Here is a 26,904-nt window from a genome sequence, read left to right as displayed (position 1 = left end):
ATGTTGCCTTTCTTTGGCTGCTTGCCAAAAGAGTATTTTCTTCTACGGAAAGGTTTTGAACTTGTCCTCAGCAGTGCTGTACACTCTGCAGATGTCCTGCCCAAAGAGCTATGTGGGTACAGTTCTGTGTGTCTTCTCTTTCCTTCCCTTTGTGTCAGTGGTGTAGCGTGGGGGCCGGCCGAACCGGGTGCAACATCTGGGGGTTAGGGTTAGGGGGCGCAAATCCACGGGTTAGGGGGCGTAAATCCACTGGTTGGGGGTGCAAATTACTTGCCTTGCCCCGGGTGCTGACAACCCACGCTACGCCACTGCTGGTGGTGATCAGCAAGAGGGTATTTGAACCCCTATCTTGCAGGGATGCCAGTAGCAAAGGTTGTTGCTGGGTGGGGTTGATGAAGTAGAGGCACTCTAGCAACATTTTGTTTGGTGAACACATTGAAACCGGGTATGTTGAGTGTGTATCCTTGTGATTGTGAGTTCAGTGGCTCCCTCAGTACATGAGCAGCATGTGGGCCTCATTACTGGGACAGTCCCTGGTTCCAGGGATGGTAAATACATCTGACTTTTTATGCCACAAATGGCTTTGTACCAATGTAGTTGTGGCATCTATCCCATGAAGCAGAATTCTGTATGTGATGACTCTACTAGCTTTCTTATTGCTTTATTGTTAATATTAAATTTGTATACATCCCTTCATCTGAAGATCACAGCGTGGTTCACAAAATAAAAATGCAAAATGACAACACAAAGTACATAATAAAACAAAAACAAACCAGTAAACGCCCTCACACAAACACATTTAAAAGGTCATAGGCTGTTAATCAGCCAAAGGTCTGGTTATAGAAAAATATTTTTGCATGCTACCTAAAGATATGTAATGAAGGTTCCAGCTGAGCCTCCCTGCAAGGGTAGACTTTGATATTTCAAATTTCAGGGAAGTTCTGTTCTGCTCAGTTCACTACATCATAGTTGTGATGCCCTGCAGTGCCCCCTAGGCTTGGCACCTCTGCTTCCTGGGGAGAGCATTCCACAGAGACCCACTGCAGAAGTGGCTTGTTCTTATGTTGCCACCCTCCAGACCTCTCATGGAAGAGGCACAAAAACAAAGGCCTCAGATGATTATCACAGTGTATGGATCAGTTCATATGGAGAGAGGCAGTCCTAAAAGTACTGCAGTCCTGAACAGTTTAAAGTTTTATAGGTCAAAACCATCACTTTGAATTGAGCCTGGAAACTAATTGGCAGCCAGTACAATTGGGTCAGAATTGGCATTATATACTCAAACCATCTTGCCCCAGTGAGCAGCCGGGCCACTGAATTCTACACCAACTGAAGTTTCCAAACCATCTTCAGAGGCAGCCCTATGTATAGCGCATTGCAGAAATTAAACCTAGAGATTACCAGAAGTTAGTCAACAGAAGTTAGGCTATCCCTGCCCATATAGGGGTGTCATTGGACCACCAGCTAAAGCTGATGGAAGACACTCCGGGCTTCTGAGGCCATCTGAGCCTCAAAACAACAGTCGAGAATCCAGGAGTACCCCCAAGTTACGTACCTGCTCCTTTAGAGAGAGTGTAACCCCATCAAAAGAATCCAGTCTTGAGCCACCTCAGAGCCAGTTGCCTCGGCATAGATTTTGAAGTCCCCCAGAGCCAGCAGTCGGGGAGTCCTCAACACAGCCTCTGAGGCCAGCTCTAAAAATGAGGGGAAGATATTGACTATAGCCCATTTGTTAGTGCCCCAGTATTGAAAGAAACTTTGATTATCAAGGAATAGAAACAAAACATATGGCATAGTATTCTAATATAAAAGTTGACCTGTTATAAGAGACTCTGGGTGAAATACAGAAATCACTCAGAATTAGAAGCATAGTTTTATGTGGTACTAGAATAAGAGGACTAGTTATGAAAATGTTAAGAGAGGTATTTATGTGCAGAAAACAAATTTTGGCATCTTTTTTCAGTGAAGGATTTGAAACTAGTGAATAGATTTTTAAAATGTTAACTATAGTATGATACACTGTCTTGATTCAAAATATGAAGGAATTACTGATTATATTCTATTTAAATAAGAATTTTTGTTATTTCAATAAATATTTAAATCCTAAGGACATTGCAGTGTACAGTGGACCATCCAGATACGAATTAAATTCATTCTGGGGGGTCCGCCCGCAACCCAACAAGTCCGTAGGCAGAGGTGCTGCTTCTGCGCATGCACGGGGTGCACAGAGCGCTTTTGCGCATGTGCACGTGATGAAACCCGGAAGTATACACTTCTGGGTTTGCCGTGTTCGTAACCCAAAAGTTACGTGTCCAGAGCGGTACGTAACTAGAGGGTCCACTGTACACTTAAGATTTGTTTTCAATTGTAATTTCCCCCTTTTTATATCTTAACCTTGTAAAAATTGAGGAAAATAACTTTACCTTCCTTTTAATTTTTCCCCACACAGTAAATGATGGTGCAGATAGAAATATTTGAAATTCAATAATAATACCCTTCAAACTTCTTCTTTTCTAGATCAAACATATGTATCCAGTCTGCTTTGATTGTCTTTTAAGTTTTCTTGATTGTGTAGCAGATGATCTTAAGTATTTAAAGCCAACTATTGAACTGTTTATTTATATCTAATTGGGATTCCTTTTGGGTGGTGTCTAAACAAGGGGAATATTTGCCTTATAGAAAATGCAAGTTTTCTAAAACAGAACTCTACATGATTCCTCAACCCTAGTGCCTTGGGGTCTGTATCTACCTTCTTGCTATCTCCATCCTTGCCCTTCTCCAGGCGGCTGCTGCTGCTTGGTGAGGTGGATATCCATGCTGTATGCAGAGTGTGTTTTCCCAAAGACCATTGCAGGACTCCAAGGGATTTAGTCGTGAGGGGGGAGGGAGAGATGTTAAACAGGCTTTTCCCTAATGAGCTGTGACGCCAGCTGGAGAGGGGGAGAATATGGCTTTTCTCTCCTGTCCAGTGTTCTGTGACTGTATAGAGGGGGTGGAGGAGGAACTGTGTGTCTCCATTTTGTACCTCCTCCCACCGGTCCAGTACACACACTGTGCTGATTTGCTGCCTCCTCCGTTTCCTTTTTGCTCTGTCCCCAATGCATTTTGGCAAGGTTCAGATTTCTGTGCTCACAGCTCAATGCTCAAGGAGAAAAGAGAAAAACAAAGGACTGAGGGGGATGTGGAGGGAGAGTCACTTACTGCCCTATCTCAAGACTCTGCACTGTGCAGTAGAGCTAGTGAGAATCCTGCTCCTTTCTTCATTTGCCAGCAAATCTCTGAAAATTAATGGTTGCTATAAGTGGTTTTATCATCTGCTTTAAACACTCATGCTAGCTACTGTCCCACATTGGCCTTCATCATTAGGGCTTGAAAGTTTAAATATTATATTTTCCTAAAAACTCATTTCTTCAACATATGCTTTTATCAATATAAATTAATCCAACAAAGATATTATCTCATTTCCCATATTAAGAGTGTATGTGAGTTATGTACAGCAGAAACTGTAAGTTTGATTCTTTGGATATGTAATAGAAGAGCGCTCACACCCATACATACTACTCCAAATTGTTCTTTAACCCAAACATTGTTTTCCACGTTCAAAAAGCTGTTTGACTTGATAGGAAAAAGAAATGGGCATATTCAAAGAACTAATAGGCACAATAACCAAATAACAAAGATCCATATATTAAAAATAGTATAGTGCTTTGAGCTCCCTGGAGGAAAGGAAGACTATAAATAAAATAAATAAATAAATTTTAAGAGTACAGTCATACCTCATGTTACGTTTGCTTCATGTTACGTTCTTTCAGGTTACGTCCCGTGGCGACCCAGAAGTACCAGAAAGGGTTACTTCTGGGTTTCACCGCTCGCGCATGCACAGAAGCGCCAAATCGCAACCCATGCAAATGCGCCGCTGCGGGTTGCGTTCTTTTCATGTTGTGAATGGGCCTCTGGAACAGATCCCGTTCGAAACCAGAGGTAGCACTGTATTAATGAAACATGAAAAGGTTTTTGTTATTTGTGTACTGTGTATGCTAACTCTTTGAATTGTATCTGGAAAGACCTACTCACAGACCCATAACCATTTATGCTTATTTGGATTTATCCCAATACTTTGTGGCTGCCCAAAATGCACCAGGAAATAAGAGCATAATGAAATGGACCAGGTTGTACCCTGTGCCATATTTAATGTGCATACCTAATATCATGCAATGAAGATTAACAGTAAACTAGCATGTGCTAATTTATCATTCGTAGAAGCAGAGGGCTCCTCTTAGGCTTCAGTCCATGCAGTTTCAAGAACATTTTTACAGACTTTACAATGGACTAGAAACTTGTGCTTTTTAAAAATGAGATCCCCATGAGACTGTATAATGTGCTTAGTGCTACATTCATCAAGTTTTATTTGCTGCTCTACTAGGAGTGCCCCAATTCCCATTTCCCAAAGCTGATTCAGGAGGATACCATAGTTGATGCTATCAAAAGCCAACAAGTTCAATAAGCAAGAGCAAGGTTGCACTTCCCATGTCCTGCACTCTGCGGAGTTCATCCATCAGGGCAACAAGGGCCACCTCAGTTCCAATTCCAAGGCCTGAACCTAGATTGGAATGGATCTAAACAATCTGTATCCTCCAATAATGCTTGTACTACCATGGTTCTTTCCATCACCTACCCCCCAAAGCTATTTTTGCACTCTGGCCACAACCAGTCAGCCCTGCTCTGCTAGATTTAAAAAGCCAGGAGGGATAGAGGTCAGGGGGCACATAGCCGGATGCACTACTGTCACCATGTTGTCCACATCAGCTGATTGTATAAGGTGAAACTGATCCCACAGAACATCTTCAAGATTGGCAGTGGATACTTCAGCTGGAGCTGCGACAAGTACAGAGACATGATCACTTCAAAACTGAGCAACTTTATGTTGGGATACTGCCAGGGAGATTATCCCAACACTTTACCCTCAAAATGCATATCCAGTTGGTCACACTGGGAGTGTAATCTCTGGAACATCCAAAATAACTCAATCAGCTGGCTACCAGAGGATGCTGTGCTAGCTGCAGAATGAGCCTTTTTTGCAGCCCACAGTGCCACATGGTAGGCGTGATCCCCCCCCCCCAAAAAAAGAACCTTTGTTGATTACATCAAGGATGTGCCCTGCCTGGTGTGTCAGGAGTGATGGCCATGAAGTTTTGAGTTGTTTAACCTTTGCTTACAGGTGTTTTTTGTTTGTTTGTCTTGCAGTGAATTTAGACAGCTAAAGATCAGGAAAGGGAAACAGATATAGGCATGCCTATATAATAATGCAAATTATTAATCACCCCACCCCAGTGTTAGCTGTCGGGGGGGAAGTTGTTGCCAAAGTATGTTGCACATGTTATTTTAGACTCAGCTGGAAGCCATTTTTCATTCCTAGCTCAACAATTGCCTTACTCTTGCTATCTTTGGGCATAGTGTCAGTTTCTGTGTGTAAATCAATAATAATAACTTCATACCATTTGTTTCAGGACAGTGAAATACAGATTATAAAGCAGTTAGCATGTTGGAAATACCATACAAATGATAACAATGCAAATTATATTTGTTCTGCTAGAGTTCACTGTGGGTAAGATCACATGTTGTCAATGCTCCCACCACCAGTCTAGAAGGAAAGGATTTTGGAGAAGTGTTTTTAAATGTTCTTTCTCTCATTAGGAACTTGAAGCAGCTCTTTACAGTGATGATGTGGAGTTCATCAGTGATCTGATTGCCTGTCTTCTTCAGGGTTGTTATCAGCGCAGTGACATTACGTGAGTAGTCTCATTCCATGGTTTAAATGTTTTTTGAAATAAAGAGAATTAACCCAGTTGAGGTGTGATACAACTTCTGTGGAGTGCTGAAGAGATAGATGCCAGACCTGAGTCCTGAATAAGTGTCAAATGAATTCTAACAGCTTTCTGTTCTAAAGTGGCTGTAGGATTACTATTTTATTCATAGCCCATCTATCATATTTGGATTCATAATTTATACCTCAAATATTTGTATGTTGTTAGTATGATTGGTTAAATGTGGACCTCTCATTTGATCCTGCATAAAAACCTGCATGAGAAAATCCAAGGGCTGTTACTGGAGCACTGTGCAAGTTCCATTAAAACAAACAGAGGTTGTGAAACATAGGCACTTAGGATGATCTAAAGCAGTAGCTCCCAAACTTTCCTCTTCACAGACTATTTGAAAATTGCTGAGGGTCTTAGTGGACAACTTTATTATTATTTTTACCTTTTGTGGATTCCACAGAATTCAAATTGCAGTGCAATGAAAAAACACAATATAAGAAATAAAAGAAGCATTTAAAATCAATTAAAATCAATATGAATATTTAATGCAAAGCATATGCCATCTCCTGTCTTCAACCACAATTTCGTAGACATGCATGCACCACCTAATTGATGCTTGAGGACAACTGGTGGTCCAGAGAGCACAGCATTCACACTGATCTGTGATTTGTGACTCCTGATTTTCTTTTTCACTTTGCTTCCCTTTTAGAAAGACTTTAAGTAAAGGTAAAGGGACCCCTGACCATTAGGTCCAGGCGTGGCCAACTCTAGGGTTGCAACGCTCATCTCGCTTAATTGGCCGAGAGAGCCGGCGTACAGCTTCCGGGTCATGTGGCCAGCATGACTAAGCCGCTTCTGGTGAACCAGAACAGCGCACAGAAACGCCATTTACCTTCCCTCCGGAGTGGTACCTATTTATCTACTTGCACTTTGACGTGCTTTCGAACTGCTAGGTTGGCAGGAGCAGGGACCGAGCAACCGGAGCTCACCCCGTCGCGGGGATTCGAACCGCCGACCTTCTGATCGGCAAACCCTAGGCTCAGTGGTTTAACCCACAGCGCCACCCGTGTCCCTTAGAAATGTGTTAAATGAATAAAGTAAAAGTAAAATGCCCCCCTTTCTTTTAATATAATAGTACATTGATGGCCTTTGTGTACATGATAAAATGTTCAAATTAGATGCTTACTTTTAACTATTCTAGAATGCAGTGAAATTTTGCAGTGTTATACAGAACAGACAGGGTGGCCCGCCCATGAGGCAAAGTGAAGCCACCTTGGGCGGCGAAATGGGATGGGCTGCTGCTGCATACAGAGATGCTATGTTTGGGAAGGTCCAAAGAGAGCTATTGCCAGTCAGTGTATACAGTACTGAACTAGACGGGCTAATAATCTGACTCAGTGCATAAGTCAATTCCTTATGCTCCTGTGTTCTTCCTAGGAAAGCCTAGCAGACACTTCTTCTTGTGGCTTTAATAATGTAATTGTATAGGACCCTTAGTGCATTTGCTGATAGCCTACCTGCTTCTGGTAGATGGAATGCATTTCATTACGATGTCCTGTTATGCAACATGGGACAGAAATTGAGCACTAAATGGAATTGGTAATAACTGTGATGATGGGCATTTTACTTGGTCATGGGGTTTAGGAAAAGAAAATAACAGTTCATTCAGAACATTCAAACCCCTGAGTTTTCAGCAATTTCCATTCAAGGATTTGTTGTATTCTCATATGTGTGGGACCAGGGCTCTATATTCTAAGTCACACTCCCCTTTGAATGGCAATTTCTGGCAGAAATTGGGAGTATAAAGGGGGCTCAATCAAGAAGATTGCACTAAAGACTTTAAGCCAAGGCTGTGTGAGCTCTCATCAACATGGCAGTGTCTTAACTGTGTCTGCTTTCCCTGCCATAAATACTGTCTGCCCGTCTGAGAATGATTTAATTTTTATATAGCAATTTACATCTATAACATGTGCCTCATTATTTATTTATATTTTCTTGCACAGCATGTAAAAATCGTTGACTGGGCTGGAACTGCTTGGCTATTGTTTTCTGTATGCAGCATGATTATAAAGTACTTCTGCTAATTATAATGTACTCTAAAGTAATTTTAGAAATGGAGGCCTAGCTGAGAACCATTCTGGTGCACAATTTAAATGTACTTTGGGTTAATTTGCTTATTTGTCTTGAAGCGAAAACATGTGTCAAGTCTGTGCCACATGGCATTGGGAGCCTTCCGATTTTGGCTTTAAAATTGTCCTGTTTTGTTATACAGAGAAAGAAAGAGAGAGTGTATGTGTATGTGTATGTGTGAGGGTGAGGGTGATTAAAACAGTCTTTTTAATGGGTACACCACAAGGCAACTGTATTTTATAATCTAAAACAACTTTTTCTTCCAGCAGCATTTTGAGGCGTCTGAAAAGATTACTGCAGCATGTGCCTTAGATATGTCCAGTACCTAGTGGTTAGAAGTGAAATGCCTACTTATCCTGTCTCTGTTTAAAAATGTTCTACTATTGTTCAACTTCTTTTCTGTTTAATGCAAACAGAAAAGCTCCATACTCATGGAGACTAATATGACAATACGATGTCACAGATATGTGTGACTTTCCTTGCTTTGCCTAGTAGTAGGGCTCAATTAAAGATTTCAGCAGGCACTATCCTGGCTGCTTGGTTTGGCCAAAGTTGTAAAAACTTTATGAATGAGAGAGAGGGAGGAGTAACTGTTTTTACCAATAATTTTATTGTTTTATCCTTTTTATCCTATTGACATCAGGCACTGGACCCTTTTCAGTTCCTGCTTAAAAACTTATTTAGGCAAGCCTATCCAGGGGTCCCTTTACCTTATCCAGACACATAGATTTTGACATGTTTTAATCTCTTTTTAGTATACTGTTCCTTTTAATTATCTTTTAATGTTTTAATTACTTGTTTTTAACTTTTATTCCTAATGTTTTCTTGTAAACTACATAGAGGTTTTATGACATTCAAATGGTATATAAATTTTGTTAGACGGTGAGCTGACTGATTGAATGGGTTGATAGATAGATATTGGCAGGATATAGTTAATATAGTGAGGCCAGTGTAATGCATCCTGTCTCTGGGGGGCAAGCAGTCCTTTCTTCTTCATGGTCTCTATGCTGGCACATTTATGAGATCTGCTCCTGGGTAGAGCAGCATTTCAGAGTCTTCTAGAATTAAGAAACCGCTCTGAAGGTGTACTACTCCCCTCAAGCGGGGAGCCCATGTGCTATGCACATGCCTAGAGAAGAGCGTAACCATCTTCGTGCCCACTTTTCTTTCAAACTCCACCTTAGTAGCATTGTATGCTCAACTTTCAAACCAAGTGGGCTGCAAGAGTACTTTGACATGGAAGTTGTGGGCCACACACTGCATTATTGCCGGTGTGGGGGTGGATGAGGCCAAAATTTGATGCCCCCTCCATCCCTCATGCTGCCTTCCCAAAGTCAGCTAAGCGAGGCGCGGGGCTTTGGGAAGGAGACACGAAGTCCTGGAAGGGTACTAGAGCCCTTGTAACTCCTCCTCCAAGCTGCAAAAGCGCTAACTAGTCTTAGCCAAGGAGGCAAGAGGACTCTAGGGCCCTGGCAGAGCCCTCATCCTTCCTTCCCAAAACTCAGCACCTCACTTACTGGCTATGGGAAGGCAGTGCAAGGGCTGAGGGGGCATCAAATGTTGTTGAAGGCAGCCAAAAAAAGGCCTCGAGGGTCATATGCAGGCCTTGGGCTGCGTTTTGCAGCACCCTGCTCTAGAACTTAAGATATTTGTCTGGCCCTCTACTTGTAATAGTGTTTTTCTTAGGGTGAATGTCGTGTGAGAGTATCATTGTGGCTGAGAAGTAAAGCAGTTCCCTATTGTCAGATACTACTGCTGTGGGTGTGGAAAGCAATCCCCTATAATCAAGGACTCTCTGGCTGTGTGCTTTAGCAATGACCTTGCAGCTCTTCCTCCTTTCCAGTCTCCTCCTTTTAGGTAGCAGTGAAACTAGCCTGCTTCAGCTGTCATCTCTAGGTTAAGTGGCTGCATTTGCTTCTGTCAAGCTCGTACATGTGTCTGCGATGTGATCTGTTATTAGATTAGACGGCTCCCATCGGCTCTCCATTCCCCCAGCTTCCCAAGGGATTTTGTGCTGTTTCAACTTTCTTCCAATTCTATCTGTGGGAGTGCTGTTGGAGTCCTTGTATCAACAGCTAACTTGCTTGGCTGTGAGATTTTAGTTACTAAAGTCTATTTGAGAATAGATGGGGGGGGAAATATTTTTAAGTGTGCCTCTTACCTTGCTAACTGAATAGTTCTTAGAATAATAGCATTGTAGAGTTGGAAGAGACCCTGAGGGCCATCTAGTCCAACCCCCTGCAATGCAGGAATCTCAGTTAAAGCATCTCTTCTTGGCTTAAACTATCTTGCACCTTCCAATATTTAAGGATTACTTCTCACAAACTATACATGCACTCTCATAAATTATATGTTTTGTGTCTGAAACCTGTGAGATGTGACTGTGAACATATCTGCCCCCTGCTTGAATATGCATGGAAGGAAAAAGCACACTTACAGTACAATATATGTATATTTTGTACTTGAATGTAGGATTCATACCTGGGTTGTAAGAAATGCCCCCGAGTGGACTATTTAAGAGCTGAGTACTTTTCATTTGCCACTAGATTGCACAACACTTCCTGAGAGAACCAGCTAGAACTGGTTTTGCTCAGAAAATTAATTTCAAATCAAGCATTGCAGTGAAACAGATGGGACTTAGGCAAAGGCTAAATTCTCTTCCTAACCTCAGATTTTTTGCCCCAATTATACAACTTCATATTTGAGAAAATCCAACCAAGTTATGATGAAGTGACTGAAAAAAATCACAACGATTTTATGTGAAATTCTTGTTTTTTGTGTTGCATTTAGTGCTGATAACTTACAACTTACTCACAAGGCTTTTGTCCCTACCCAACATTTAAGTCAGGCTTGGGAATCACACATAAGACTAATCCTGCTTGATCAGACAAAAAGTCATTCTAGTACAGCACCCTGTTTCCAAAAATGGCAAGCCAGCTGCCTCTAGGAGGCCCACAAGCTTGCTGTTGCTTAGCATCTTTTGTTTTCTTTCTTTTTTTCTTTTAATGTGAAAACACATTAATTTAGGACAAATCCTCTTCAGAAGGCAACTTACAATAAAAATGCTAAAAGCAACTTGATATTTCAAGATACAGGCATCCCCCCACTTGCGCGCAATCGACTCATCCATGACTGTGTATACGTGCAGCACCAAGACATAATCAAATAATTTAATTCAAATGGAGGGAGAGAGCCGGAGAGTCCTCGTGGCTCACGAGGAGACCCTTCCTGGAGCCCAAATAGGATTTGAGTGAGGGCCAAGAAGAGACTGGAGATGCTGTGGTGCTTTGTTTAAGTTGCTTAGCCTCCCTGCCTAACACTTGATGCGCATGGTAGCACAGCAGTGGCCATCTTCCTATGCGTCCTCCAGCTTCCTGCCGGCCCCAGAGCTTCATTTCCAGTTATGGATATTTTTGCAACAGTATTTTTGATTGAATTAGAGAGAGAGTGCAAAGAAGGCTATTCAGAGGTTTTAGAGGTTGCTCCCTACTTATGAGGTTTTTACATATGTGTGGGGCGCCAGAATGTAACCCCATGTAAGTGGGGAGTTGCCTGCATTGTACTTTTTTGAATATGAATAATAGCTACCATGGCTAATAGCAGTTAGTAAATTTACTGTCCTTAATTCTTTCTAGGGAAAGTAGTCAAGGTTCCTTTTCTGCACTGTCTTTGAGAGCTGACTATAGATAGGCACAGGTCCTTAGTGGAAATAGTATGCTGCATTACCTTGCTTGACTTAACTTCTTCATAGGTTCACAAGCTGTTAGAACTAGCCAGAAGGCTTCTCCTTTGGACTTCCTCCTCCCAGTAAAGATAAGCAAAGAGCTCCGTTGTGGCTGTCTGGGGTCAGGCCTGCAGCTGTAACTCAGATTAGGTTGACCTTAATCAGAAACAAGCCCTTTTTTGACAAGTCATGATAGATAGATTGCTGTAGGGGAGAGAACATTAGTTATCCCGTAGGTTTTTCTCTTTCTCTTGATACACTCCTTGCTTCTTCTGACCCTACTAATGATGTCTGAATGAGGTCATCCAAACACACATTAGACTCCTCCCCATAGTCTTCATTTATTTCTAGACAAGTTGCATTTGTGAAGAAAATATTGCCAAGTAATTTAGAATAAAGCATTAATGACCTTGGGTGTCACTGGAAAAATGCTCCCTTCTGCTGCAAAGAGAGAAACATTACACATCTTGCCCTTTCATCTTCCTGAACTTAGATTGCCCTCTCCCAGCCTAGAAGAAACTGTATAAGCAGACATCCCTATGGAAGCAGGGGTTTTTTTGTTATAAAGGTAACTGCCAGTGAACAGTTTTGTCTTTTTATGGACAGCAACTTCTCCCTACTCAGTACATTTATGAGTGCACTAGAATGACCCCACCCCTAATCATATGATGCTGCATGGATAATCATGCTACCCCGGTACTGGAAAAAAATGGTGTCAAATTAATTTGTTTGCATATCTATTCAACTATGGTCAGGACTGACCCCCATTAGCTGGCCTGACCTTTGGTTTAGGTGGTAAATTGGGAAGGGTTGCAAATTTGCATGCTCTCTCCCAGCCCAGCTTCCCACCCACTTGCTCGCTTCCATTTAGTTCTTTAGGAATCATTCTACTGCTTTGCCACATGGAACTTCACATGCAGTTCTTTCCCTGTTTACACTCACCTTATGTACACCTTACGTACACTCACCATTTCATTGTAAAAAGCCTCAAAGTGGTTTACAAAAATGTAAAACAATGAAATCAAGAAAAATTTACAACCATACTTAAAAGCATACAAAAATAAAAATACCAGAACAGATTAAAATTACCTCAACTTTCTAAGCATCTGGGTAGGCTTGTCTAAATAAGAATGTTTTAGCAGGCACTGAAAAGAATTCCTTAGTGTTATTCTAGTCTTTATTATCTCTCCTGTGCAAATTAACTTTGAAAGCTTGGGGGACAGAAACATACCGTATTTTTCGCTCTATAACACGCACCCGACCATAACACGCACGTAGTTTCTAGAGGAGGAAAATCCGTAGGCATGCAACCTGTAGGCATTCCCTCCATAACACGCACAGACATTTCCCCTTACTTTTTAGGAGGAAAAAAGTGAGTGTTATGGTGCAAAAAATACGGTATCTTCTCCGAAAGCATTGTTCACATGATGCTTTGCAAGTATTAATCTTAATTCCCCTGATCTCAGCAGTTTTATCCATGCCATCAGCCATGGTATTCTTCTACTCCAACGTCTTTGGGAGGTTTCAGAAAATGGTGCTTGGAGGACTGTCTGCATTAGATCACATCGGATCCCACAGAGATCTGTTCTGTTCACCATTGCATGAAACTGCTGGGGAACATTGTCTGAAATTTTGGAGTGAGTTTTCAGCAGTATGCTGATGATACTTGATGCTATTTCTCCTTTCTACTTGAATCGGGTATGGAGGTTTTTCATCCTTGAATATTTGTCTGGGGTCAGTAACATTAGGGCAGATAAAAATCAAAGTTTAAGCCATACAAAACAGCTTATTATGCTGGGAAATGCCAGTTTTTTATTATGTGTTGGAAATTCTAGATGGAGTCATGCTCCCCGCAAAACAATGGCTTCCTTCAATTCAGGGGTTGTGGCAATGGCTAGAAGCACCTTCTGTCAATTTGGATATGCCAGCCAAATCCCTTGAAGAGGGGGATTTGACTCCTGTGGCGCACACTCTGGTAACCTTCAGCCTACACTACTATTATGTGCTCTGGGTGGCACATTTGAGAAAGGTTTGGAAAACCCATCTCTTACTGAATATAGCAGCCAATATAGTTATATCATATACAGGCTACAAGAACTCTTTGTAAACTCCATTGAGTGCCAAATTCAACATGCTGATACTTTTAAAATCCCTTGCTGCCTGCGGCTGGGATACTTGATAGAGTGTCTTTTCCCATTCCACGTACTGCAATACAGTTGCAACAATTTATTTCAAGTGCCTATTACTGTAAAATAAGTGCCAACACCCAATAGGACTTTTTCTGTTATAGTTCTAAGATAATGGAACTTTTCTCCCATAAGAAATCTGTTACCATTGTCAAGGCACTTGGCAAGTTTAAGTGAACCTTGAAGACTTTTGTTTTAAAATTCAGATTAGCTTTTAGTAGTAGTAGTAGTAGTAATGATGATGATGATGATGATGATGATATATTATTTATACCCCACCCATCTGGTTGGGTTTCCCCAGCCACTCTGGGTGGCTTCCAACAGAATATTAAAATACAATAGTCAATTAAATATTAAAAGCTTCCCTAAACAGGGCTGCCTTCAGATGTCTTCTAAAAGTCTGGTACAGTGGTACCTCGCAAGACGAATGCCTCGCAAGACGGAAAACCCGCTAGACGAAAGGGTTTTCCGTTTTGGAGGCGCTTCGCAAGACGAATTTCCCTATGGGCTTGCTTCGCAAGACGACAGCCCATAGGGAAATATCCGGGACAGCGGGGAAGCGCAGCGCGTCTGAAGGCGGTTTCCCTAGGAACGCATTAATTGATTTTCAATGCATTCCTATGGGAAACCGTGCATCGCAAGACGAAAAACTCGCAAGACGAAGAGACTTGCGGAACGAATTAATTTCGTCTTGCGAGGCACCACTGTAGTTGTTTTTCTCTTTGACATCTGGTGGGAGGGTGTTCCACAGGGCGGGTGCCGCTACTGAGAAGGCCCTCTGCCTGGTTCCCTGTAACTTGGCTTCTCACAGCAAGGGAACTGCCAGAAGGCCCTCTGCACTGGACCTCAGTGTCCAGGCAGAATGATGGGGGTGGAGACGCTCCTTCAGGTATACCGGACTGAGGCCGTTTAGGGCTTTAAAGGTCAGCACCAACACTTTGAATTATGCTCGGAAATGTACTGGGAGCCAATGTAGGTCTTTCAAGACCGGTGTTATGTGGTCTCAGCGGCTGCTCCCAGTCACCAGTCTAGCTGCTGCATTCTGGATTAGTTATAGTTTCTGGGTAGTTGTAGTTTTAGCTGCTGAATCTATCAAAGCTACAATTGCTTCTTTGCCATTACAGTTGAAAATACATACTTACTTTGATAGTTGTTTTCATTGATTTTATTACTGTTATTTTTCCCCACCTTGGGAATATTTTATGGAAATAACTTTTCTAAAGTCAATAAATAAATGTGTTCAGAATAGGCCTTGTGTATGAAACTATTTAATAGAAGTATTCTTGCCAGTTTTACTTTCAAAATGTCAGCTAGCAAGTGTTCTTCCAGAATGCTGATAGCTTTAGCCAGGTAACCTCTACAGGATACCTGGATGTATTTGCCTTTCTTTGTCGCAGTGTAAACAAAGTGCAGAACAACCATCTTTTTCTTCCAGTATGATGCCCCCCCCCCTTTCCCGTTATGAAAGCGTCATGGCGCTTCTGCTTATTTACACCATTGCTTTCTTGTAATGCAATTTCTTTCTTTGTTTCTCTTTCTTTCTTTTTTAAAATCTCAATAGTGATATTCAAAAGCAAGGATAAAAAATAATATTTGTTTGGGAAAGCAAATGGTTAGGCTCGTTTGGGAAAATGACTTACCACAGAAGGAAAGATAAAGTTGAAGTTTGAGGGTAGCTGGAAATTCTGTCAAACATCTGGTTCCCATTTCAGGTTCTCATTATAGCCTGAATCAAAGCAACAACCATTCAGTAGTAGTCTACACAAATTGACAAGAGAACCTGGAGTGCTCTGCTAAGAACAGAGGCTCATTGCGGCTTATGTGGGGCAGAAGGGCGGAAGCTTCTGGTTTTAACCACTTATGTAAAAGTCAAACTGAAATACCCAAGATGATTGGTTGAGTCAACAGACTCTTCTCCCTGGGGGAAATGGGAATTAAATGCTCATATCCTAGCCATCTTCCGGAAATGGGAAATTTCATGGCTCAATATGTTTGTTTCAACAGCAAGAAGAAATGGAAAAAAAGAAAAGAACAACCACTGAGGTTTTCTTGCCTATTTTCAATCATGTCACCCAACATACACATTCTCAGATATTTGCTACTGCACATACAAGGAGCATATGAATTTTGCTTCTGTTAGCCAGTCTGAAATGCTCTGATTCATCAGGATTCAAGTGTTAGTAATTTGCTGAGGACACCCATTTCTATTCATTTCTCAACAACCATATTGTTTAGGACTGGAAGGTTTAACTCAACCTTTCACAACCTAGTGCCTTACAAATATTGTATTACAATGCCTATCGATCATAGCTTTGCTGGCTGGGGCTGATGGGTATCTGAAACTCTTGAGGGCACTGTTTCAAGTGGTACTAATTATCACCAAGTTGGGGGAGGCTGCTTTAATTGATCAGACAAAGCAGATTCACACACGCATTGCATAGCAGTATAAACACTTTTGACATTGCATATATACATAAGGAATGACGCCAACCATGGATCCCTATAATTACTATATGATCCCTCTCACTGAAAACATATTAGGTATGCATACATAGTGATTTTTAGGCTTACAATGTGAAATATGTTAATTGGCTTTAATTTTTTTTAAAGTTTTAATCAATCTCTTCTTCAATTGGTTGATGTTGGTGAAAAATTCTTGGAAATACCTTCCTGCTGTGAAGTATGCGCTACTTGGTTTGCACCAGATTTGATTGATTCATCTTAATAATGGATTTTCTTTCAGTTTCTGTCAAAAATTAGCAAAAAGTTGTGCCAGACTGTAAAGTAATTCATATTTACCCCTTCAAAGTCTTCAAAAAAAGCCCCTTGATGGGTTTTATAACATGTGTTTAATTAAGTTTTAAAAGCTAGACTCTTTTTTAAATAAATCCTTTCATCAGCTTTTCATCAGCTCAAACACAAGCTAACAGTTCACAACTTGATAAACTTTGCTGCTTTTCAAACATGTTCTTAATGTAGAACTGGAAAAAAATATATGCTCAGATAATGCATTTCAAATCCAGTTCTCAATTATGACAGAGAAAAACAAACAAAACAGGCTTAAGAATTATTTCTCAGTTAGGTTTCCATTATGACAGTCTTACTGAATGTTAATGATAATCTTAAATGGTCAATGGTTTCTGAGAGGGGTGTGTGTCATCAATCACTTAGTGATTGGAACTTGGAGGAAATCCGGGCCAGGAGTCTCTTAATAGGATTGTTGATGTCAGCAGTTTCAGGGAATGATAAATCATTGAATGTTTATATGTGAGCCAGTCATAAAAGTAATTGTTTGACTCCACAAGCATGTCTGTGGTGTTTGGGTTTTTTTGTGGTGCTTTGTTCAGTACAGTGGTACCTCGGGTTACAGATGCTTCAGGTTACAGACTGCTAACCCAGAAATAGTACCTCGGGTTAAGAACTTTGCTTCAGAATGAGAACAGAAATCATGCTCCGGCGGCGCAGCGGCAGCGGGAGGCCCCATTAGCTAAAGTGGTACTTCAGGTTAAGAACAGTTTCAGGTTAAGAACGGACTGTAGTTGGGAATCTGTGCTGCTTGCCAGCAGGTATAGAGAAATGGATTGTTATATTTAGTACTAAGGTTTAAAATTAAGTATTCCAAATCAACATTTTACTTTGCTAAAGGAGATTCTAAACATGGAACTTTGAATTTGAATATTTAATCTTAAGAGTTATATCTCCACCCATCCCAGCCATAACTGCTTTCAGGTGTAATGCCAAAATGGTCTGGTCCTAGTTGTTTGTACCACAGGACTGAAGCAAGACTAATGTTTCAGATATTTCTAAGTTTGCATAACTTGGGGCCTTGGGGTGGTGACTTGTCAATTGAACTTGTCAATTACTAGGCAATTTGCAATACTCTTAACTTGTGGGGTGTGCTCAATTTAGCAGCAGTGGTGTGTGAGTGAGAGAGCATTACCTATTGTGGCAGAAAGCTCAGGTAGACCAGAGATTTGGTGATGCTGTGCTGTCAAATTCCACCAGAGTGGTGTGGCTTCCAGAGTACTGCTCTGGAGACTCACTCTGATTAGCTGTGGGTACAGCTAGCCAGAGAGTTGGAGACAGCTCTTGGTGGGGGGTGGGGAGCAGGTGTAAATTGGTTTCCTGGCATTCAGCATGAGGAGGACACAAAAGGCACACGCCCTTCCAATCAATCCGATCAGACTCATTGAAAGGAGGGTACATGCCTGCCCTGTTGCATCCTCCTCACATTGCTCTCTGCGCCCTTGGCGTGCCCATGCCACCCGCCCCAGGCACCATGAAGACACGTTCCACCGCTGGTATAGCCTCTACACTGTGTGTAGCACCCACCCTGTGGAAAATGTCTACAGCCAGAGAAGGAAGTCTCTGAACTAAGTGATAGATTAAAAGACAGTGACTAATGTCATTTAAAAATATGTATACAAGTGAGAACTGGAAAGCTGAACTGGAGAAGGGAGCAGTGGAGTTGTAAGGGAACACTCTACTTGGGTCTAAATTCAGTATGCAGGGGATAGATCTTCCAGAGAGTGAGACAAATATTCCGAAACCAGTAGGGAATGGTGTGGTGATCCTGTAGTCTATTATACTAATAGAGGAGCCTCAGGAGCGAGATTTATAGAAAGGAAACTGACAAAAAATACCAACACCTCAGCTATAACATCTCTGCAATTAGTTCATTGAGGAACAAAGCAAATATTAGCTACATATTTACCATCTTGTTTAAAAGCTTGTAACATCCACTGTACTGTACATATAAATGTACTGTTTCTTGAAAGAATTCTATCTCCAGACACATCTTTTGCTTTACCTGTTTTGTTGCAAAATTATTATGTTCTTTAAAAAACTTTTTCCTGTCTCACTTCCCTAAGTCTCCAAGTACCAAGATCTTTCTTAAGAAAGCAAAAAATAGCCAATCGTGAGAGGGGGCACACATCACTATGCTGTTGCATGAGACAGGGATGGGTCAGGTTGGTGGTGATTGCCTTGCACCACAACCTCACCCCCCAGCCCTGTCCTGATGAATACAGCCACTGCTGCAGCCACACTGTCACCACAGCTAACAGGATCACTTAGGGTGCATATCTGCAATACCTGAAGGATATGCAGAGTTCAGCAAATGTGGTTGCCAACTAACCTCCACAAAAACTCTAGTCTATAACAGCAGTTTGATCTGCAGAAATCTGTCAAGCTTTTCATGCCTAGAGAAGGGCATTGTCGCCTGCTTCCTTGTAGATCAAGGTGCTGTTAAAGGCACAGGGAACCAGTAAAATAATTGTCAACCCTATCTGCAAGTGAACCATGCCATTTTCTGTGAAGAAAGTGTTTGCATTGTTTCTAAGGGCTGATCAATGGGCTGAGGGAAGTTTCTAGTTGAGAGGAAATGCTAGTACAGTGATCATCAGATTCTAAGTATGAACATCTGCTGAGCTGCCTCAAGGGAAGATGTTCTTAATTGTTTCTTATAAAGCTATTATATCCAGAATTTCATTCTTGGTGTGATGATACTTAGCAGGATGGAAGAAAATGCAAAGAAAATAAAACACTTTTTGAATTCTTTGGGTTAACTACAGAGGTAATCATGTAATTCACCTGTCTCCTTTACATAACTGTACAGTGGTATCTCAGGTTACAAACACCTTGGGTTACAAACACTTTGGGTTACAGACTCCGCAAACCCAGAAGTAGTACCTTGGGTTAAGAACTTTACCTCAGGATGAGAACAGAAATTGTGCGGTGGCAGCGCAGCAGCAGCGGGAGGCCCCATTAGCTAAAGTGGTACCTCAGGTTAAGAATGGTTTCAGGTTAAGAACAGACCTCCGGAATGAATTAAGTTTGTAACCAGAGGTACCACTGTACTTGGTTCAGTTTTTAGTTACTTGAGATTGTTTGAGTGGAAAAAAAAATCAGAATTTTTTAATTTCTATTATTTTTATAGACTGCTAATACAAAAAAACAACAAGCAGTGTGCAGCATATTAAAAATTGTGGAAGGAAGGGTGTGTTTTCTTGCCTTCTCTGTAATAACAAACCCAAACCCCTGCTACCACCAACATGCTTATTTCATTTATTCCTCTGGATTCTTAATTACCAGTAACCTGGTAGCTGTAGGCTAAATGTGTGGTACAAAACTAGTCAGTTGTCAGTAGGTTTCCTACTCATGTTCTGATACATATAGCACTACACTATATGTCTGGATTGCCAATGTTTTATGGATGTTTTATTTATTTATCTTTTATGACATTGTTGTCTAAACAATGCCAATAAATGCTGAATTTGATTTAAATTTGATTTACATATAAAACTTTCTGATTCAAAATATTAATGGAGAATTCATGGGGGCTGCTAGACTACCCTCTCTTAGTTGCTTCTTTTAAGGACAAATACTCTAGCAGTCTGATAAATGTAGTCCATTACCCTTGTTCTACTTTTAAAAAAGCTGTCTTTTACAACTACAAATGTTTACCAATCTTACAGAATTTTCTACATGTATGCCTTTATGGGAATCATTATTTTAAAAAATCATTATAAAAAATTATTTATACGAAAGAATAACTCCTAACTATTGTCCTATTTGATATAAATTGTTTTGTGAGACGAGCAGAGCATGTAAGCCTAACCACATGCAAGGAACTGGACCAATTTTGAAGTGCCTGTTTGCCAAAACAGAATTTTTATATACAGTGTGTCAGCTATTTAAAGATGAATTCCTCATCAGGTTGTGTAAGGTACTTTATGAACATATATTCTTTTTATTAGATCTCAGACATTTCATGGCTACCTGGAGGACATCATCAACTATCGCTGGGAGCTGGAGGAAGGGAAGCCCAATCCCTTACGAGAATCTACTTTCCAAGAGCTACCCTTGCGCACTCGTGTGGAGATCCTGCACCGCCTTTGTGATTACCGACTTGATGCTGATGATGTCTTTGACCTACTCAAGGTGTGTTGGGTGGTGACAGATGTTGGATAGGGAACTGGAAAGTGGAATGGTACACAATTTCCACTAAGAAGTTAACACTTTGTGTTCATAGGTACATTCTATATCACTTTTTGTTACTAAGCTCATTTAAAAGGTGGCTTAATTTGTTAGATTGTTTGATGTCTTTAGTCTTCCCAAACTGGACAACCTGAAGAAACAAGTGTGTGAAATTGGATATTGCTCTCTGGTATCTTTGATTTACTGATGCCTCGTGTGTATTTTTTCAGTGAATCAGTGTTCTGTGTTAAAGAAGGCTCATTGGTGGTTGTGGAAATATTGAGAAGCTATCTGAGTTTTAATAGATTAATGTCAGGTAGGAAGTATTCTGGACTACAGCTTCATGCATTCCCTTGCTGTTGTTTGATTGCCAGCCTAAGCATCAACACGTGGGAACTTTTCGTTTGCAACACTATACTGTCTCTAGCTGTAATTTATTTTTCGTTACTTTTTTGTTGTTCTTGGGGGTTATTTTCACACACTTCTGCACAGTGTCTTCACAAGGCATTTTCTAATTTTGAAAACCACAGGTAGTAGTAAAATCTGAGTTGTTTTGGGGAGACTGTTCCCTTACTATGCTTGGTTGATAGGCATTGGTATGTGCATGTGGTCATAGAACCCAGCCTTTGTTAGATACAGTGGTTATTGTGAATGCCAACAGCAGCTGTGTTGTGTTGCTAGTTAAGAGAGGCTAGGTATTTTTATTGTTCTTTGCATAAAAGGTGGCCCTCAAGTCGCAAGTGTTAATCATAATTAACTGTAAGGAAGGCATAGCATTTTAAGGATAGTTAATATCTTTTCTTGAAAAGTGCTTCTGGGTATTTGGCCCAGATCAGGGGTCTGCAACCTGCGGCTCCAGAGCCGCATGTGGCTCTTTTACACCTTTGCCGCGGCTCCGGGGCGGATACTAGCGAGGGGAGGAGGTGCATTGTGCGCCCCGAAACTCCCCACTGTGGCGGGCGCTGTACTGGCTGTGACGTCGCATGGGGGCGGTGCGTGCATTAGTCACGCACTGTCCCGATGTCACCTTCCCGGTTTTGCGGCTCCCTTTTTTTCTTCCCTTCGGAAAAAGGGTCCAAGTGGCTCTTTTTGTCTTAAAGGTTGCAGACCCCTGGCCCAGATCCTTTTTCTTGTTGTCTTTTAAAAATAAATATAATTTTATTGATTTCCAATATGTAACAATTACAAAAGGGAGGGTTATGCCCTCCTTCCAGGACGGATCAGCCTATTTAAGTTAGCCAAAGTCCAGTCTGTGATTTCATTGGTTTCCATTTTTCAGGGTTATCAGTAAAGTGTTTTTTAAAGGATGCCACATTCAACAAAATTGTCTGTATCATTTCTGTTACTCAATGCATGTAACCTATTTGTTAATATTTTTAAATGTTTTATTGACATTGCTGAGGCTACTTACGGATGGCCATTTACTGTGAGGTGTCTGCTTATAATCTCATAGTGACTAAATCCAGACCATTATTTGGGGGATCGTGAAATAAGCATTATATTAATGTGTTCCTCCATGTGCAGGCTTATTTATTTTTCTTTTAAAATGAAAAGCAAGTTTTTTCTATAAAGTGTGATGTCAGAAACCGTTGTTTGATCCTGGTCTGAGAGACTGACTAAAACCACACTTTGTCAGATCAGATGTAGCTGGGGGTTTTTTGCCCTCGGTGAAGGTTCCAGAGGGGCACCATTGGGGATCTCTCTCTCTCTCTCTCTCTCTCTCTCTCTCTCTCTCTCTCTAAATAAAAAAATTCCTTCCAGTAGCACCTTAAAGACCAACTAAGTTGGTCTTTAAGGTGCTACTGGAAGGAATTTTTTTATTTTGACTATGGCAGACCAACACGGCTACCTCTCTCTCTCTCTCTCTCTCTCTCTCTCTCTCTCTCTCTCTCTCTCTCTCTCTCTGTGTGTGTGTATACACGCAAATGGGAGGGGGGCAAACTGGAGTTTTTGACACGGGTGAAATAAAGCCCAGTTTTGCCCCTGCAAAATGAGCATGTACAACACTAAGCCATGATCCAAACAGTGGTTTGTAGGAATGCCTGAATGTAGCCAGTGTGCATTTGCAACACAGTGTGAAATGTACATATATGTGAGGTGGTAGAGGAGCTGTAAAGCCTGCTTCACCACGGTGCTCATTACCACAGATAGAGGGTGAGTTTATCAGCCAACCGTCATAACCACAGGTGAAAACATTTTTATAAGTATCCCATTCAATTAATCTATTTGAATGTCATTACACTGGAATAAATTATCTCATGACATTTTTTCAGTAAGTATCTATGACCAAGAGTTATCAGGAATCCAGTTTTGCAATCAGGTTGTTTCCAAAAAAATTTCAAGGATGACCAGTTTCATGCATAATGCCGCTTTAGAAATAATCCCCGGAACAGTGTTGTGCAGGCAACCATTATATCAGACAAGGTCCTTTCATTGCTGCTTGAAGGGAGACGTTCAGCAGGTGTGACTTCTCTTGTTACTGCAATACTGTGGTAGAAGATGCACCTGCTTGCAGCTGAAGCCAAGTATGGTCTTTGTGGAACTTTAGAATTTTGGCATTTGAGGAGGGAGAGCCCACCTGCTGTTTTGCTGTGAAAGGTATAAGAGGCCACTTTGGGTTTGGCTTTAGCAAGCTTTAATTAGCCTTTCTCGTGAATATATTTGTAGCGCACAAATCTCAGAGTGAATTGACGCATCTGACCATTTTTTGGCAAGATGAAGTTTGACTTGTGTACACCACCTCTGGTGGGTACAGCCAGGGTTTTAAGATGGGTGCAACAAATGCAGCAGTGATACTGAACAGCAGAAAAATGTGCTGGGCCAACAGAAGTTGGATATATTGGTTGAATCAAATGTTGTGTGCAAAACTGTTATATGATTGTCTCATGCTGCATAAAAAGCTACTCAGTGTTATTTGTCCATCTTTGTTAGGAGCACAAAAGAGGGCATTGTCAAAATGAAGTGACCATGAAGAACTTATATTTAGCTAAGAAAGGATGGCTTATTTTTTCAAACATGTTACAGGCTGTCCAGAACCCCAGAAATGCCTGCATTTTAAACAATATTAGTGGACAAGTGTTGGTGGTTGGTTTTCCACCGTTGTCTTTTTGTATATTTGCTTTCAAATACAGGGTTTGGATGCAGATAGCCTTCGGGTGGAACCGCTGGGTGAGGATGGTAACGGTGCCCTCTACTGGTATTTCTATGGCACTCGTATGTACAAAGAGGAACCCATGAAACCAAATGGAGAAATGCCTTCAGACAGGTACAAACTTACCTTTGTAGCAAGGAGAAGGTGGATGAGAGTGCCAGAAAGGAGCAAATTTATGAAAGGAATAGTGATTGGAGTGCCACTGCAAAGGCTACAAAATCAACAAGTTTACTTATTTTCTGTTAATTACAAAATATGCAGAGTTTTCAGAGTATTTTATTGTTTTTATTCTGTTTGCCTTCAAAAGCCTTCTGAGATAGGCGGCTGTTTTACAGGCTGGGAAGTGAAGCTAAGAAAGTGACTGCTTCAAGGTCTCACAAGGAATGCATTACAAAGATGGTACTTGGAAATTGGAGAATATTCTACTCTAGGCATTATACCAGAGTGGTTCTTGTATAGGGCAGCTAAAACCAAGTACAGCCTTTCAGATCTTAAGAATTCTGCCACTTGAGACACATTTTGTCACACTTACTACCTGCTGGAAAAAGAGTCATGCCCACTGTTGAATTAATTTCCCAAGTAGCTGTCCCCTTCTCTTCTGTTACCCTCCTTGGAACGAATCTCTTTCCTAGCTTGACTCCTAGCAGCTGTTTCAGCACTTCTTATGGTCACTGCTCTCTTGTTACCCTCCTGCTCTTGCCAACTGCTACTATCGTATTCTGTAGCTATTCTGTAACTTTTCAATGTGTTCCAGGGGATGTGGGATACAGACAAGCACTCAAAACATTCCTGGAAAAATAGTAAAAAGACGAGGGCGACCTCCAAAACGAAAGAAACTACTGGAGGAGAATCTCTTAAGGTAAAGAAATGCCATGTTTGAAATATTAACCAAAGATAATCAAATGCATGTGTTTCTGTAGTGTCATCTGAGTACATGATGCTTTACAGAGTAGAGGAGCTTACAATCTAAATGTTGACAGTAATGAAAATGAAGGGGATGATGAAAAGGTTGTGGCATAAGTAACAGGGGATGAATGTGAACAAGTCTTGTTGAGTATAAAGCCTTCTGAAGGGGACCTGAATTCAAATTGAACTTTATGACCATATGTAGCCTATTATTTGCCTTCTAATGCTAAACCTGAGCTACATCAATATCTACCAAGTGCTGTGACATTTCAGTGGCAGTATTTGTTTCATTCTAGCAGTGAATGTATTACTTTGCTTAAATTTGCTTTATAGCTTAGCTGGTAGAGCATGAGACTCAGGGTTAATCTCAGGGTTGTATGTTCAAGCCCCATGTTGGACAAAAGATTCCTGCATTGCAGGGGGTTGGAGTAGATGGCCCTTGTGATCCCTTCCAGCTCTACAACTCTACAATTCTATGATTCTATATCATTTCCTAACAATACTGTTTATTTTATTTGTTGCTCATAGAGAGAAGGCAGAAGAAAACGCACTTGTGTGTGAGTCACAGATGAGAAATGGTAAGGGGAAATTATGGACCATAGTTAAAAAATTTTAATACAGTGTTTCAGGATGGAGGGCTTCCTGATAATCCTTTCTCTTTTGTCAAATTCATTCTAAACAGATAGGGAACAAGAGGTCTGCTTGTATTAATTAGAATTTCATTTGTACAGTTCTCTCTGTATTTAAAGTAATGGCAGTCAAGTCTGAATGATTTATTTAGATGCTTCCCACTTTTCTTTCTTGTTGGAATTGTCTGTATTTATGCTTTTCATATTTCACCTTCAAGAAACTCACACCCTTCTTGGCCTCCCTTCTTTTTGAGTATTTCTGACCATGGGATTTCATCCAGTAGTTTAAGCCTTTTGAAATCAGTGCAGAGTGTATATGTAAATACACTCAGCACTCCCTTGCCTCTGTATAATGAAACCCAAGAGGACATGGCCACTTTCTCCCAAGGTTCCCAGTACTTCTACCTCATTGATCAGTTCCTTCCTGTTGGTGAGGACCAGGTCCAAAATAAATGATCCCTTTGTTGCTTCTTCTACCTTCAGGAAAATGAAATGGTCAGCAAGGCAATGGATGAATTCGTTGGACCTTATGATATCTATGATATCATGGCCGAGTTTGGGTTCAAACAGATATCAGTGTAGTTGAAGTCTCTCATGACTACTCATCTCTCCTTTTTGAATGTTTGGTCATTTGTCCTAGGAAGCCACCATCCCATTCTTCATACAGAAAGAACACACTTGTGTTACTTGTGGCTTATTGGTACATGTTAGGTCATGTGATACCTGTCATATTAGTGCCTATACTCTCATTGCTTAGCATTTTTATTTTATTTTGTCAAAGGTTCTCAAGGACCAGGTCATGGAACATGGTGGCTGCTATGTCAGACAGAAGAGGAGTGGAAGCAGGTCACAGAGAGCTTCCGAGAGGGAACATCTTTAAGAGAGAGGCAGCTTTACAAGCTCCTGAGTGAAGATTTCCTGCCAGAGATCTGCAACATGATTGCACAAAAGGTAAGAAGGAATATTTGAATAATTTGAGGCAGCCTCAAGAGTTGAGAGCAGGTTTGTTTTTCGTTTCTATGAAGAAGAAAATGGTAGGGCCCAGATTCTGTGACCAGATAACCAAAGTTATGTTGTTGGAATTCCCCCCGCCCCCCCCCCCAAAAAAATGATACAAATTTTCTCAAACATACTTATGTGCTTTGTAACATCCTGATTTTTTTGCTGTTTCTTTTTTTAAAACATGCACCAATTAGTGGAGCAAAAAAGGAGGATACACATAGGTAATGCTGGAGAGGCAATAGTTGTAGAGAAAAAAGGCAACTGGATAATGTATAATAGAAAACATTTGACTTCTAGATCATTCACACAAACTCACTGAATATTTGAGGCAATTGCATATGCTAACAATATGTGCTCAAGATTTTCTTCACAATGAAATAAA

At 41.0% G+C, this 26,904-nt stretch overlaps 1 protein-coding gene across 3 annotated transcripts in view; it reads left to right on the top strand.

Annotated features, from left to right (window-relative positions):
• CECR2 (CECR2 histone acetyl-lysine reader) overlaps window positions 1–26,904 on the top strand; it is a 118,370-nt gene that overhangs the window by 58,246 nt on the left and 33,220 nt on the right. For all 3 annotated transcript variants that reach the window (XR_014516227.1, XR_014516228.1, XM_083461694.1), the window contains exons 2-7: window positions 5,695–5,789; window positions 20,615–20,798; window positions 23,966–24,099; window positions 24,740–24,844; window positions 25,420–25,469; window positions 26,302–26,471. Coding sequence is in view for 1 of the 3 variants with exons in the window: in XM_083461694.1 (XP_083317820.1) it covers window positions 5,695–5,789; window positions 20,615–20,798; window positions 23,966–24,099; window positions 24,740–24,844; window positions 25,420–25,469; window positions 26,302–26,471 (738 nt within the window). In the remaining 2 variants the exon portion in view is untranslated. The remainder of the gene's footprint in view (window positions 1–5,694; window positions 5,790–20,614; window positions 20,799–23,965; window positions 24,100–24,739; window positions 24,845–25,419; window positions 25,470–26,301; window positions 26,472–26,904) is intronic.

Source organism: Podarcis liolepis (assembly GCF_965112155.1).
Source record: "Podarcis liolepis genome assembly, chromosome: 10".
Classification (NCBI taxonomy): Eukaryota; Metazoa; Chordata; class Lepidosauria; order Squamata; family Lacertidae; genus Podarcis; species Podarcis liolepis.
This window is presented reverse-complemented; position numbering and strand designations above follow the sequence as displayed.